The following is a 14724-nucleotide window of genomic DNA, read 5'->3' on the forward strand; positions in this document are numbered from 1 at the left end:
AGGGTATTTCAAGTATTCACTATGTGTCAGGCTTTAACACTTTACACACAGCCTCATCTGATCCTCAGAGGAGTCCCATAGGGTGGGTACTTACAGCAAACAGGCTTCGGGGGGCCCAGGAGACCAGGGGTCCCCATGATCCCTGCCTCCTGGTATTCATAACCTTGAGTAAGGGTAGGACCTACCCCTGACCAATAGAATATGGCAAAGGTGACACACGTACGTGATTCCACGTATGGATCACATTATATGAGACTATGATGTCCCTTGTCTTCCCGGCCCACTCCATTCCCACCCCAAGTGTTGGTTCCTTGGAAAAACACTGGGGATGGAGGTGGAATTGCTGTGAAAACAAGGCTCAGACCTCCACAGAAGCTGCCCAGGGAGTTCTTCAAAAGTGGTTATCCTACCTGCCATTTACACTGGATCAGCACTGTCCAGAAATCATTTTCACATCTCCCCAGCAGACTGGCATCATCTCAATACTAATTTTCACTTGAACTAGAAGAATCGTGCTTGTGGTTTTCAAAAGGAAGAGGTTCCTATTCATGGTGCATTTAGAAGCAGCCCAGGGTGCTTATAGAACGGACCTGCTTCTTGCTATATTTTTGAGTTTCTGAGGCCTCTTGAGAAAGTCGAGCAAGTAAGACGACCAGGCCAAGTGGGCACTCTGGGCCCCATGGCCAAGGATGGGCTGGCCAGGTGGCCACGTGGCCTCCCATGGCCTTGTTTCTGTGGGCTTTACCTGATCCTGATCTCAGATGCTGATAGTGCACTGGCTTATTTTCTAAGGAGTGGGAGCTTGATTTGTGCAGGATGCGCCTTCACCAGATACCTCCAGGGGCAAGAGTCCACTGAGGTTACAATGCCCCCCGCCCCCCATGCCTCTAAGCTCAAAGAAGGGTCCCTGACACAGAGTCCTGTTAAAGGAATGGCCACACGGGTGGGAGAGACCAGGGTCGTGCATGCCAGCTCAGGATCTGGGGCAGGATGGTTGGCAGGGGGTCGCGGGGAGCAAAGGAGGGGAATCACCTGCCAGAAAATTGGGCAGGGGTGCTCAAAGAGGAGGCTGCGGAGGGACTGGGACCAGTGGAAGGGAGGTGGAATAGGTCTTAGGAGCCAAATTCCTTGCAGAAGCCTGGGGTGAGGCCTGGGCAACTCTATCCCCGGGAGCCGCCCTTTTGCCTCCAGCAGCTCCTGGTCCAGCCACAGCCCCTCCAGGAGACCCAGGCCGGGTTCCTAACTCCACTGCTCTTTGGCCTCGTCCCTGCCTAGCCCCTGCTGCAGGTTGCTTTTCTTCCCCCGTCCTCCTCCTTCCTCACCCCTCCTCCCTCCTCCCCCTTCTTCTCCCTCCTCCCTCCTCCTCTCCCTCCTCCCCCGACTGGCCCCGCCCCCCCTGCCAGCTCGGGCCCCACCCACGCCGGAGCTGCTCCATTTAAGGAGATTGCGCAGCTGGAAAGGTACACATGTGAGCCTCGAGGCGGGCTCCGGATGCAGACTTGCCATGGCCTCCGAAGCTTCTGTGCGTCTAGGGGTGCCCCCTGATCGTCTGTGGATCCGGAGGCCTGGCATCTACGAAGATGAGGAGGGGAGGACCTGGGTGACTGTGGTCGTGCGGTTCAATCCCTCGCATAGGGAATGGACCAGGGCCTCAAGCTCCCAGGGCGGCGCCTCCCAGGGCAGCAGAGTGAGTCCTGGGCACGAGGGGAGGCTGTGGGGAGGGCTGCGCACTGACCCATGCCCGTGTGGGACCGCGGTGGGGGTCAGAGGGAACCGTTCTCACCCGCACTGGAAAACTCACTTCTGTGCAGGTCTAGGAGGGCAGCAATGTCCATGCCCAGCCCTGGCCCCAGGAACACCCCCGTAAAGGGACCACAGGCACAAGCTCATCCACATGAGATAACGTGGTCCTGCGTGATGGAGCCGAGGCTAAGGTAGCTCAGGGCTTAGTGCCATTCCCAGTGCCTGCTGTGAAGGCTCACAAATGAGGCAGCTATTGAGCTGGGCTTTGTGGGATGAGTAGGAGTTCTCCAGGTCTAGAAAGGAGGCAGGAGTAGTATAAGCAAAAGCATTGCAACCTGGAGGCACCAGGTGGGCCAACAGGATGAATGTGACATTGGTTTCAGATTACTGATCTGCAAAATGAGAATAATATACCTCTGTGGCAAGCTAGTCACAGACATGCTCGCATACATGGCTCACCGCCTGAATGGCCTGGGGAAGCATTTGACTGATAACAGATTCTGGAAATTAATTCAGGAGGCTTGGGTGGAGTCCTCGAATCTTTACTTTTCAGAAGCTCCCCAGGTGATAATGATAATGACTCAGGAAATGGCTGTAGATGAGGGCTTTAGATCACAGCCAGTCTTTGAGGGATAAAGTAAATTCAGTAGAGTCTCTGGTGTGGGTGGCGGTGGGGAATTGATTCCAGGACCGACTGTGGATGCTCAAGTCCCTGATGGAAAATGACCTGGGTAGTAATTACATATAACCTCAGCACATCCTCTCCTATATTTGAAATTAGATTACTAATAACACCTAATGCTACACCTACACATCACTTCAAGCTCTGCTTCTTGGAACTTTGTGGAATTTCTTTTTTTCCCCAAATATTTTTAATCTGAGGTTAGTCGAATTCATGGGTGCAGTATCCATGGAAATGGGGGGCTGGCAGTACCTTAGTGTAATATGGTAAAAGCTTATCCGGATATTTAAAATGCCATTTAGGGCCGGGCGCGGTGGCTCACACCTGTAATCCCAGCACTTTGGGAGGCCAAGGTGGGCGGATCACAAGGTCAGGAGATCGAGACTATCCTGGCCAACATGGGGAAACCCCGTCTCTACTAAAAATACAAAAAATTAGCTGGGCATGGTGGTGGACGCCTGTAGTCCCAGCTACTCGGTTGGCTGAGGCAGGAGAATGGCGTGAACCCTGGAGGTGGAGCTTGTAGTGAGCCGAGATCGCACCACTGCACTCCAGCCTGGGTGACAGAGTGAGACTCCATCTCAAAAAAAAAAAAAAAAAAAAAAAAATGCCATTTAGGTCATCGTAAACAATTCACTGCCTGTTTGTTTGTTTTATGAGAGAGTCTTGCTCTGTTGCGGCTGGAGTGCAGTGGTGTGATCTCGGCTCACTGCAACCTCCACCTCCCAGGCTCAAGTGATTCTCATGCCTCAGCCTCCCGAGTAGCTGGGATTACAGGCGATTTTTTTTTTACAGTTAATTTTTTTTGTTATTTTTAGGAGAGACAAAGTTTAATCATGTGAGCCAGGCTGGTTTTGAACTCCTGACCTCAAGTGATCTGCCCACCTTGGCCTCCCAAAGTGCTGGGATTACAGGCGAGCCACCTCGCCCAGCCAGTTCACTGACATTTTAAACAATATAACACATTTCCTAAAAAATCTTCAAATAGGTTGTTTCAAAAAATGTTGGTAGAGAACATGGAAAGGCTTTTCTGTACATACACTAAAGCATGCAAAAATTGTGGAGCAAATATTTTAAGTTTTTCAAAAGCCTGAAAAAGTGTTAATGGAGGGCACTGTAAAATGGTGCAGCCACTATGGAAAACAGGATGAGGATTCCTCAGAAAAGAGAATTACGGCACAATCCAGCAATGCCACTTCTGGATATATACCCACAAGACTTTGAAGCAGGAACTTAAACATGTATTCATACATCCACGTTCACAGCAGTATCATTCATACTAGCCAAAAGGTGGAGGCAGTCCCAGTGTCCTTTGATAGATGAATGGGTAAACAAAACACAAACCATGAAGTATTCACACTTAAAAGTCAGACACATGGATGAAACTTGGAGACATTATACTAAATGAAACATGCCAGTCACGGAAGGACAGATTCTCTTTTATGATGTACTCAGAGTGGTCTCATTCATAAAGTGGAATGGTGGCTGCCAGGGGCTGGAGGGAGTCGGGGATGGGAAGTTAATGTTAGTAACAGGTATGGAGTCTCTGGGAAGATAAAAAGTTCTGGAGGTGGATAGCGCCGACGGTTCCACATGTCAATTCACTTAATGCCACCAAACTGTACTCTTAAAAACAGTTGGCCGGGCGCAGTGGCTCACGCCTGTAATCCCAGCACTTTGGGAGGCTGAGGCGGGTGGATCACAAGGTCAGGAGATCAAGACCATCCTGGCTAACACGGTGAAACCCCGTCTCTACTAAAAATACAAAAAAATTAGCCGGGCGTGGTGGCGGGCGCCTGTAGTCCCAGCTACTCAGGGGGCTGAGGCAGGAGAATGGCTTGAACTTGGGAGGCGGAGCTTGCAGTGAGCTGAGATCCAGCCACCGCACTCCAGCCTGGGCGACAGAGCGAGACTCCGTCTCAAAAAAAACCAACAAAACAAAACAAAAAAAACAGTTAAGATTAAAAAAAAAAATGATTCAATGGAAATAGAATGGATTCTTCAAATAACTTAGCAATGGGTGGGATAAGGGACCTATTTAGTAAGTATTTTTTTCCCTCTTTCTTAAAAATAGATCGATGTCTTAGGGTGGGAATTAGGCTTCCTGGGCACATCTAATGCAAAGATCAGCCAACTTTTTCTGTAAAGGATCTGATGGTAAACATTTTCCACTTTGAGAGCTATGCTCTTGCAGCTACTCAGCTCTGCTATTGCAGTGCAAAAGCAGCTAAAGGCAACGGTAAAGGAATGAGAGAAGGAGCCTTAGTTTATTTACAATAAAGCTTTATTTGCAAAAGCAGATGGCAAGCCAGACTTAGTTTGCTGATCTCTGATCTACAATCAGACTACACAGAGAAGGAGAGATTTTGCCGTATAATTTAAAATATTTCTCTTTGCAAAAGCAGTCCATAAAAAAAGTTAGGACAACAAACAGAAAAATTATTCGCAACATGTCTGATTGATAGAGCACTAACATTCTTAATTCAAAAAGACATTTTATCACAAAAGAAGACAAATACTTAGAAAATTGTGTAAAAGACTTTCCATTTTGTTGAATAACATAGGAAGCTTTGGTTTTACTTTTCCTTTCATCTTTCTAACTTCCAGTACCAGCCTAATTTTGTTATTTTTATTATTATGTATTTATTTTGAGACAGGGTCTTGCTCTGTCTCCCAGGCTGGAGTGCAGTGACCTGACCATAGCTTACAACAGCCTCTACCTCCCAGGTTCGAGAAATCTTCTCACCTTAGCTTCCCAAGTAGCTGGGACTGTAGGCACATGCCACCATGGCCAGCTAATTTTTTAGTTTTTGTAGAGACAGAGTCTCATTATGTTGCCGAGGCTGGTCTTGAACTCGTGGCTTCAAGCAGTCCTCCTGCCTTGGCCTCCCAAAGTGTTACAGGCATAAGCCACTGCTCCCAGCCTTATTTCGTGTATTTACTATAGGTGTGTGAAGGTCATGATCAGAACTGCAGTGTATTTTGGCGGGAATATCTATCACCCTCAGATCCAGGAGTCCATGGATATCTTGTTTTTAAAACGAAGATTTAAAAAATTACGGCAATAGCAGGGATGGAGCCCCAAGAGACTACTCAGCCTTAACCCAAGGTGTTGACAGGTTGGAAACAGTGGCTAAATTTGGGGGTTGCAGTGGGGCGAGGCAGGATGCAGGTCAGAGGGGGCCAGAAGGGCCCCAGCCATCCTAGATGAAGCCACAAGCACCAGTGCCAAGGCTCTTGGTCTGGAATTCTGAAAACATTTACCTCTGACCCTGGCAGCCCACTGGCCGGGCCAGAGCATCTAGGCCTGCGTTGCTTGTGTGCAGCCCAGCTGGCAGGGAACCCTATCCCTGATTTGCCGCCTCTTCTCTGGTCCCTTCAGTATGAACCCAGCATCACGGTGCACTTGTGGCAGATGGCAGTGCACACCCGGGAGCCACTCTCCTCTGGCCAGATGCCCTTCTCCCAGCTGCCCGCCGTGTGGCAGCTCTACCCTGGGAAGAAGTACCGAGCAGCGGATTCCAGTTTCTGGGAAATAGCAGACCATGGCCAGGCAAGTGTGTGGTGGTTCTAGGTGAAAGCAACAGGTGGCCCCTGGTGACTGCCGTGGCCCTCTCTCTTCTGTACCCCTGGCCCCCTTGGGGTGCTTGTCTGTCCTCTTCCTGTTGCTCAAGTCTTCCTTCAAGGAGGCCTGAGTGTGTGTGGGTGGACTGGTGCATGAGTTCCCATGTGGGACGCAGGCAGAGTGGGTGAGGGAGGGAGGGTTGCCTTCCTTGGGCTAGGGAAATCCACAAGCTGGAATTCCCACCTGCCTCGCCCCTGTCTGCTGCTGCTGCCAGCCTGCATGGGCGGCCATTAAGGCCGACTGGAGGAGCATCTCCCAGAGGTTCTGATGGCTGCTCCCTCTCCTGCAGATCGACTCCATGGAGCAGCTGGTCCTAACATATCAGCCAGAGAGGAAAGACTGACATTGGGAGTGGCTGGTATGTTGGGGCCCTGTGCGTCTCGGTGTAGGGATCAGACGAAAGCAAGAAGATCTCTCCTCTTTTCAGAAAGACAGCGTGGCCTCCTTCTCCTCCCTGCTGTTTCCTGAGATTTTTCTTACACAGCCACCTGTCACCTCTGCTCTCCAGCCCGTTGGATGTGATGGTCCACCGTGGGTGGGCCCCCATAATAAGTTCCTAAAGCATGGGATCTCATCGAATAAGACTCATCATTTAATCCTTGTGAGAATTCTGTGAGGTGTACATGTTAATGTCCCATTTCACGATGAAAAGACTAAGACTCTGGGGATGGGAATGATTTCCTTGAGACCATACAGCCAGGAGATAGCGGTGAATCTAGTGATCTCGGGTCCCTAGATTTAACCATGGCACTGAGATGCCATGTGACGGTGGCCTTGGAGGACCCAGCACTGACCCACAGAGGGCTCCTCTCAGATGGGCAGCAGCTTGGAGCAGGCCACGCAGGGCCTGGTCCATTGGAGGGGCTGGCACTGGACTTGCCTTTGACCCCAGCAGCTTGGATGGGGTGCTGGGCTCCCCCATAGTTCACTGACTATCTCCTTTGGTCTTCTCCCAGGCCCTGCTGGCCCTGCCTCTTCTGGCCTGGTGTCTCCTCATGCCCCCTCAGTGAGGATCTTCATGTACCTGCTCTTCTGTTTGCACACCCAGCATAGCCTCCTTGCGGGCAGAAGGCAGTGGAGCCCCTGCACACTCAGCTTCTCTCATTTTCCTTAGTTATCAGTCCTGTCCTGTCCTGCTCGGATCTGCACTTAGGGCAACTGGCCTGGATGGGCTTCACTAGGGGCCGTGTCTGTGCACTGAGCCAGTTTCCTCTGCTGGCTGCAAGCTGTGGGTTCTCTTTCTCCTCTGTGCCCCTCATGCTGATCTTCTAGATGCCACTCCCAAATCCCCTTCATACCCACCAGGATGTGTGCCCAGCCAGGCCTCCAGCACCCCCAGTACAGCTCATGATTGGAAACTCACCATCAGCAGGCAGTGGCTCGGTTTAAGAGATGGCCGCAGAGGGAGCCCAGTCTGGATGTGGACTTGGATGCCCTGTGGGTATCAGTTCCGCTGACACTTTGGCCCGAAATAGATCCAGTGCTGAGCAAGCAATGTACGCCGGAGCCTCATTGAGCCCATCTGCACAGTGGGGAGCATGGAGGGATGGGTTTGGCCTGTGCTTCTGCTTGTTCAGTCCTTCAGCTCATGGAAGGGATGCTAGTCCATGAAGCTGACCTCACAGTACTGGTTAATTAAACTTTATTGCTCACTGTCCACTTTTGTGCTGAATTGGAGCCTCTCTTTGACCTCTTTCTAGCATAGAAATGCAGCTTCTTGTACCGAAATGTGAAGGTAACATTTTAATGATCCATTTCATATTTTTCCACACTGGGAAGGAAATTGTGATTGGTCCATTCAGCAGCAGGACGCCGGCGGGAGATAAGGAAGGGGAGGAGACTCGTGCGGGCTCTGGGTGAAGCCCTGCTGTGAAAGGGCAGGAAAGCCCGTGGTGCGCACAGGAGAACCAGGAGCGAGGGAGAGCTCCCAAAGCGAGACAGTGCAACAGCATGTCATTGCAGGAGATGCAGAATGCAGGTGCAAGGGAGGAAGGGCCTATGTGTGGGAGAGTATGACATGACAGAGGAGCAGAGTCCTTGAGCAGGGAGGGATGAGGCAGGGGGCCAAGGCACTGAGCAGTGCCACCATTGTGACCAGGAAGAAGAGGACGATACAGTGCAGGTCAGTGTGACCATGCAGTGGTAGCAAGGAGAAGGGATTCCCTCCCTCATGTCACTCACAAGAAAAAATCACCCATGAGCTGAAATCCCAACCTTACAAAATGAATCTGTAAAAGCATTCATAGAAAGTTTGGGGAAATATGTTCATGAACGTGGGGTACAGAAAAACCCAAGTAAATCACAGGTGTAAGCAAAAGATAGTGTAAGACAAACTTTTTCAAGTGAAGCATTTCTGTATGACAAAATATTAGGAAGCATCAATCACAATTTACCATGGTATGTAAGGCACGCCAGTGTTTGCCTGGAGCGGGCTTGCTCAAGCCCAGTGGTGTTGCGGGGAGGGGCTGTCCTGTGCATTGTAGAATGTTTAGCAGCATCCTTGGCTGCCACCCACTGGATGCCAGAAGCATCTCCTGACCCCAACTTGTGAGAACCAAAAATGCCAAATGCCTCCTGAGGGGGCAAAATTGCCCCTGGCTGAGAATCACTACCCTAGATAAACACTTGCACGTGTGGTGTACACAAGAGGCATGAAGAGAGAGCATTGTGGTAAGAGTTCAGATTCCACAGTGTTGGCATGGTTAAAGGGAGGCCCCGTGAGCAGGAGCTGGGGTGAGCACTGCAGGCTGGCATTGTACCTTCTGCTGAGAAGCTTATGTTGATCTGGCAGCCTGGTCTTTGAGGAAACCTCTTCCCCTAGCCTGCCTTCCCTCCCACTGGCCTGAGTCGGGGGTATGCAAGAGAGGGTGTGTCATGCAGCATGCATCCCAGTCAACATAAGGATTTCATGATGACACGGGGTCTGGCTCTGTCATCCACACTGGAGTGCAGTGGCGCTATCGCGGCTCACTGCAAGCTCTGCCTCCCGGGTTCACGCCATTCTCCTGCCTCTGCCTCCCAAGTAGCTGAGACTACAGGTGCGCACCACCACTCCCGGCTAATTTTTTTGTATTTTTAGTAGAGACGGGGCTTCACCGTGTTAGCCAGGATGGTCTCGATCTCCTGACCTTGTGATCTGCCCACCTTGGCCTCCCAAAGTGCTGGGATTACAGGTGTGAGCCACCACGCCTGGCCTAGGAAAGGTTTTTATTGTTAAATGGGAAATTTACAAAGCCAGAGAGGGAAGGAGGCATTGTTTTCCTACCCACAGAAACGTGCGCCCCAGAAAGGAGCGGGCTCTGCTGGATACCCAGTGGGTGTCTGCATCCAGGAGAGAGAATTCAGTCCCTTAGCTGCCTTCTTATAGTGCAGGCTGGGTGCAAGTGCAATGACGAAGGCTGCACAGACTTCCTGGGTACCAGGTGGGTGGGGTCTGGGAATGCCAGCCATCCAGTGCCTGGACACTTGGGGTCTATGTGTAACTGTGATAGGTTTGTTGTCAAATGCACACATATCCCAACACTGGGTTGCAGCAGAGAAAGCAGTTGAATGGTAGGGTCACCGAAGGAGGGGATAGGAGGAAACCTCAAATCCATCTCCCAGAGAGTAGGAGTGGGCCAAAGTGTGGAGATTGTTGATTGATTGAAAAGTGCAGGATGACATGGGACAGGGAGATGAAGCAGCTGTATTCTCATGCTGATCTGTTCCTCTGTGGGGGTCTTCAAACTGGTTGCTGGAATTCAGACTCTGAAAAACATCTTAAGTGATTTATTCTAATGTCAGAGATCCTGTCTATAGGAACAAAGGGGATACAAATAAATTATTAAACAGTCAGTCTTATAATCCTAAAGTCAGAAATCCTATCTGTAGAAAGATCGGATATGCAAATGGTCGCTATCTAGAGTGCTACGTGACTTTCAGCAACAACAAAGTGGGTCTAAGTGCAGCCTGATCAATGCTTAATTATAACTGTATTTCTGTCCAGAACCCAGCATGCAAACTGCAAGGGGGGCAGTTTCATAATGGGAAGTTTCAGGCTCCCAGGATGAGGGAAGGAAGTCATCAGTTCCATGGGAAGCAGAGCTCGGGTGCTGCTTCTTCCTTGGGAAATAGGCCCTTGTCCCTGCCACCTAGGATACCTCTGCTCCTTGATCTTAGAGCGCTATTAGTCCTATAGCATTGGGAGGGGCCCCCAACCCCCGGCTGGTCCCCAGGGAGGCACACTTTGGGATCTGCTGCCCCTCCTGGGCGCCGTCCTTCAGCTGCTGGTGTTCTGCCTGCTCTCCTGGCCTCACTGCTGAGGTCTGGGGCAGGACAACGCATAGTCTGTGCCTGGTGACCCCCAGGGTCTGGGTGACTTGGCTTCACCTGGGATCCTACTACTTGTTCTGCCCCAACTGTTAGCTGTGACCCCTTTCCAGCTGCCATCTGGGTGGTCCACACCCAAGCCTCTGCTGAGGTCAGCTTGCCCTGGCACTTGGCATTGGTGCTGGATGCAGCATGGCGGTGCCCCACAGAAGATGTGCTCCAGGGAACCTCTCACCCCACCTCACCATAGTGATATGGGAGTTAAAAAGGAATTATTTAGGCAGATAGCAAGGGCATGAGAGTCCTCGGTAAGGCTTTTCTTCATTTTGTTTTTTTGAGACGGAGTTTTGCTCTTGTTGCCCAGGCTGGAGTGCAATGGCACGATCTCAGCCCACCGCAACCTCCACCTCCTGGGTTCAAGCGATTCTCCTACCTCAGCCTCCCAAGTAGCTGGGATTACAGGCATGCGCCACCACGCCCAGCTAATTTTTTGTATTTTTAGTAGAGACAGGGTTTCTCCATGCTGGCCAGGCTGGTCTTGAACTCCTGATCTCAGGTGATCCACCTGCCAAAGTGCTGGGATTACAGGCATGAGCCACTGTGCCCGGCCAAGGCTTTTCTTTTTAATGAAAGCAGCCCCAAATCATTTTCTAACAAATAGCAGCCTGCAAGCTGGGAGCTTGCATGGGTGAATGCTGGCAGGAACTAAGGACTAGACATGTTCAAGGTGGCAGACTTCTCTGCCAGCCACGTGTATGTTAACGAGCAGACCAGATGGGGCCAATCAACTGGAAAGGCCATCGGGGCATAAGATCCGTGTGAGTGACTAGCCTTCCCTTCCCAAACTAATCTGTGAGCCATATGTGCAAATCAGATACCACTTCCTCAACTGGACCACGAAACTCAAGAGCATTCAAACTGTCCTTTTTCCACTTGGAGACCCCTTCCTCTATAGAGGAAGCTGTTTCTGTTTCTCTTCTCTTCAACCTATTAAACCTCAGCTCTTAAACTCCTCGTGTGTGTCTGTGTCGTACAAGGGACTCCGGGGTATATACCCCAGAAAATAGCCACTTCAATAGTGGGCTCTTTCGCATTGCCTGGGCCCAGGGGCTCTGGCCCAGGCTCCTTTTGCTGTTAAGTTTCTGTAACATTGTGATACAATAAGAAATACAGATTTGGTCTCCATCCCCAGGTCCTAGCATAGGGCTCCTGAAGCCTCTGGAATTTTCTAAGTGATAGGAGTGAGAGGAGCATCTTTTTTTCTTCATAATAAACCCCTTTCAACCTACCATGTGATTACAGGATTGGAACTTTTAGTCCCACCCTCCTGACCTCCAGGAAATACAAAAATAACAGCGTTTCCAAACATTGGGAAGGGGAGGAGAGAGAAGGTAGAGGTAAACTACGCAGGTTTTCCCGTGGAAGGAAGTCCAGAAAATACAGTTGAAAGATCAAGTCACAGAGCTAGGGACATATTATTTAAAGGAAAAGCTAGAAGAATTAAGACTCATAAGAAAACTAACCAAAATTGGCAGCAGCAGATATGGACAGGAGGAGAGAGGAAGCACGAGGATGCTGTTTCCTCATCCTTCACAGGGGACAGTTGGGAGAGGTCATACAACAATAAACAGAACGGCCACATAAAAGCTGTAAAAGGGCGGGCGTGGTGGCTCACGCCTGTAATCCCAGCACTTTGGGAGGCCGAGGCTGGTGAATCATTTGAGGTCAGGAGTTCGAGACCAGCCTGGCCCACACGGTGAAACCCCGTCTCTACTAAAAATACAAAAATTAGCTGGGCGGTAGTAGCGCATGCCTGTAATCCCAGTTACTCAGGAGGCTGAGGCAGGAGAATCGCTTGAGCCTGGGAGGCAGAAATTGCAGTGAGGTGAGATCACGCCCCTGCACTCCAGTCTGGGTGACAGAGTGAGACCCTGTCTCAAAAAAATGATAAAAGCTCTAAAGGTGCAATTCAGACCTTCTGAATTATGTAAGAAAAACAACCTTCCCAAAATATATTTGAACCAATAAGAAAATTCAACAAGTTAAGTGTTTATACATTTAACATATAACACCCAACAGTTTTCTTGTATATAGACACGAGTCAGTTAGAAAAAAAAAATGGGTGATCACATATAAAATACTTATATGAAGCAAATTTTAAAATTCTGAAGGACAGTAAACAAGTCTCGAATAAACCTAAAAATCTTAAAACAGTCATGTGAATTGGACAATTTACCTCTATGCCTCAGTTTTCTCATCTGTAATACAGGGACAATAAAAATAGCCATCTCATGGGCTGTTGTGCAGATTAACATATCGGGCTAAGTTAGTATTTGTAAAGCTCTTAGTGGTACATACGGCTATGGAAAAGTGTTGTCTAAATCAATCGGAGGTTCCGTTATTGCAAAGATATAATATCTCCCTAAGCCTATTTATAAATGTAATGCAATCACAACAAAAAACTTAAGAGTTTTGTACCTGGACAATTTGAACCTCAAATTGATATGGAGAATTTAAGATGTGAGAAAAGCTGGGAAAAATCTGAACGAGGAGAGCTGTGAGGGTGGACTAGAGTTAGCAGCCATCAACAAGCAACCCAAAGCTGCAGCAACTAACCGTGGTGGGTGGTCACACAGGTGCAGGCATCAGAGAAGTGAAAATGGAAGAGGCGGAGGGAGAACTGAAAACACAAGTGGAAATTCAGCACACGAGTGAAAGTGGATACAACATGCCACTCTGGTATAACGATTTTATGCTAATGGCCCTTGGTAAACAACAGATGCATGAAGGGCACTCTGCCTTCTCCTTTCTTTTCCTGAAAGCAAGAGAGAAACCTCCATGTGAAAGATGTCCTCCCTCTGTCAGAAGGAAAGTAACACTCATCACTGGGGCTGGGAGTTGAGGCTGAGAGAATTCTGTATAAACTAACATCATAAATGAACCTTTCTCCTTTAGCCACAAGGAATTTGCATAGCCCAAGACCCCTTGCCTGGTCACATTTTCCACAATATACTACTCTTTGTCCAAAATTAGTGTTTAACTCTGTTTCTTCGGGTCTTTGTTTCCTTATGAGGGCTCGTGTGTCACAGAAAACTTATATGAAATCAATATGCTTTTCTCCTATGAATCTGTTTTATGTCAATTTAATTCTCTAGCCCAGCCGAAAATGCTAAGAGGGTAGAGGTGAAATTTTGCCTTCCTTACACAATCAAGGTGGCATTTCAAAGCACTGCCAAAGGATACATTAGTCACTAAAGTGTCATGAGACCTAGCTAGTCATTTGCATAAAAAAGTTGGATCACTACTTCATTTCTCATATAGAAGTAAATTCCAGATAGATTAATGATTTAAACAATGGAAATGACAAGAGGATAGATGAAAACATGAAGAAAATTTGTTATTGTGGAGCAGAGAAGTCCTTATTAAGAAAAACCTGGGCCGGGCGCAGTGGCTCACGCCTGTAATCCCAGCCTTTGGGAGGCCGAGGCAGGCGGATCACGAGGTCAGGAGATCGAGACCATCCTGGCCAACATGGTGAAACCCCATCTCTACTAAAAATAGAAAAAATTAGCTGGGCGTGGTGGCGGGCGCCTGTAATCCCAGCTACTCGGGAGGCTGAGGCAGGAGAATTGCTTGAACCCAGGAGGCGGAGCTTGCAGTGAGCCGAGATTACACCACTGCACCCCAGCCTGGAGACAGAGCAAGACTCCGTCTCAAAAAAAAAAGGAAAAAAAAAAAGAAAAACCTAAACCCAGAATACACAAAAGAAAAGCAATATATATGACAATGTTAAAAAATAAAACATTTCTGCCTAGCAGAAACAACAACAACAAAATGAAGTACAAAACAAGTTAACCGCAGCGAAAACACAGATCAGTATGTGGAGAAACACTGACAAGGGACTTCTTTCCTGAATATCTAAAGATTCTTTATGGTTGTTTCCACACTTCATTCATCCCTCACCAGCTTAGATTCTGTGTTCCAAAAACTCCTTCACACACATGGGAGACTGTCCGCCCCACTCTTCTGTATCACTTGCCAGGTGAAATGCCACCTTTGGTGGAACCCACTTTGCCTTATTTTCTAAACCTGAGAGAAACATATTGATAGACAAAATACTCATAAAAACAGGCTGACAATTTCCACTTTGAATTCCTGCCTGCAGATCTCAAAAGACCACATCTGCTCAGCAATTCTATCAAGTTTCTCTAGTTAAGTTGGTGACCCCTGGATCAAAGATGGCTGTGTCAGTCCATCTGTCCTCATATGTGCGATGTCCTTGCCTTATACTTGGCTGAAAAAGAGACCTAAAATGGGGAATTCCCAGAGGGGCCTTGCCTGAAGGGCCCACACAAAGCTCTTCCTG

The 14724-nt window shown here is 48.9% G+C and overlaps 1 protein-coding gene across 1 annotated transcript; it reads left to right on the forward strand.

Moving 5' to 3' along the window:
• Positions 1 to 1462: 1462 nt before the first annotated feature.
• On the forward strand, positions 1463 to 7707 carry TCL1B (TCL1 family AKT coactivator B). The gene is made up of 4 exons (XM_002825075.5): positions 1463 to 1687; positions 5808 to 5978; positions 6340 to 6408; positions 7007 to 7707. Exons 1-3 carry the CDS (start codon positions 1505 to 1507, stop codon positions 6391 to 6393), a joined length of 408 nt encoding a protein of 135 aa, XP_002825121.2. The 5' UTR covers positions 1463 to 1504; the 3' UTR covers positions 6394 to 6408; positions 7007 to 7707.
• The last annotated feature ends 7017 nt before the right edge of the window (positions 7708 to 14724 follow it).

The sequence above is a fragment of the Pongo abelii genome, chromosome 15, assembly GCF_028885655.2.
Source record: "Pongo abelii isolate AG06213 chromosome 15, NHGRI_mPonAbe1-v2.0_pri, whole genome shotgun sequence".
NCBI classification, from domain to species: Eukaryota; Metazoa; Chordata; class Mammalia; order Primates; family Hominidae; genus Pongo; species Pongo abelii.

Bases quoted from the DNA above. Each gene is read 5' to 3' on its own strand.
- TCL1B (XM_002825075.5), top strand. From the start codon at position 1,505: ATGGCCTCCGAAGCTTCTGTGCGTCTAGGGGTGCCCCCTGATCGTCTG. The intron at 1,688-5,807 runs GTGAGTCCTGGG...TGGTCCCTTCAG, and splicing joins GCGCCTCCCAGGGCAGCAGA to TATGAACCCAGCATCACGGT. The intron at 5,979-6,339 runs GCAAGTGTGTGG...CCTCTCCTGCAG, and splicing joins AAATAGCAGACCATGGCCAG to ATCGACTCCATGGAGCAGCT.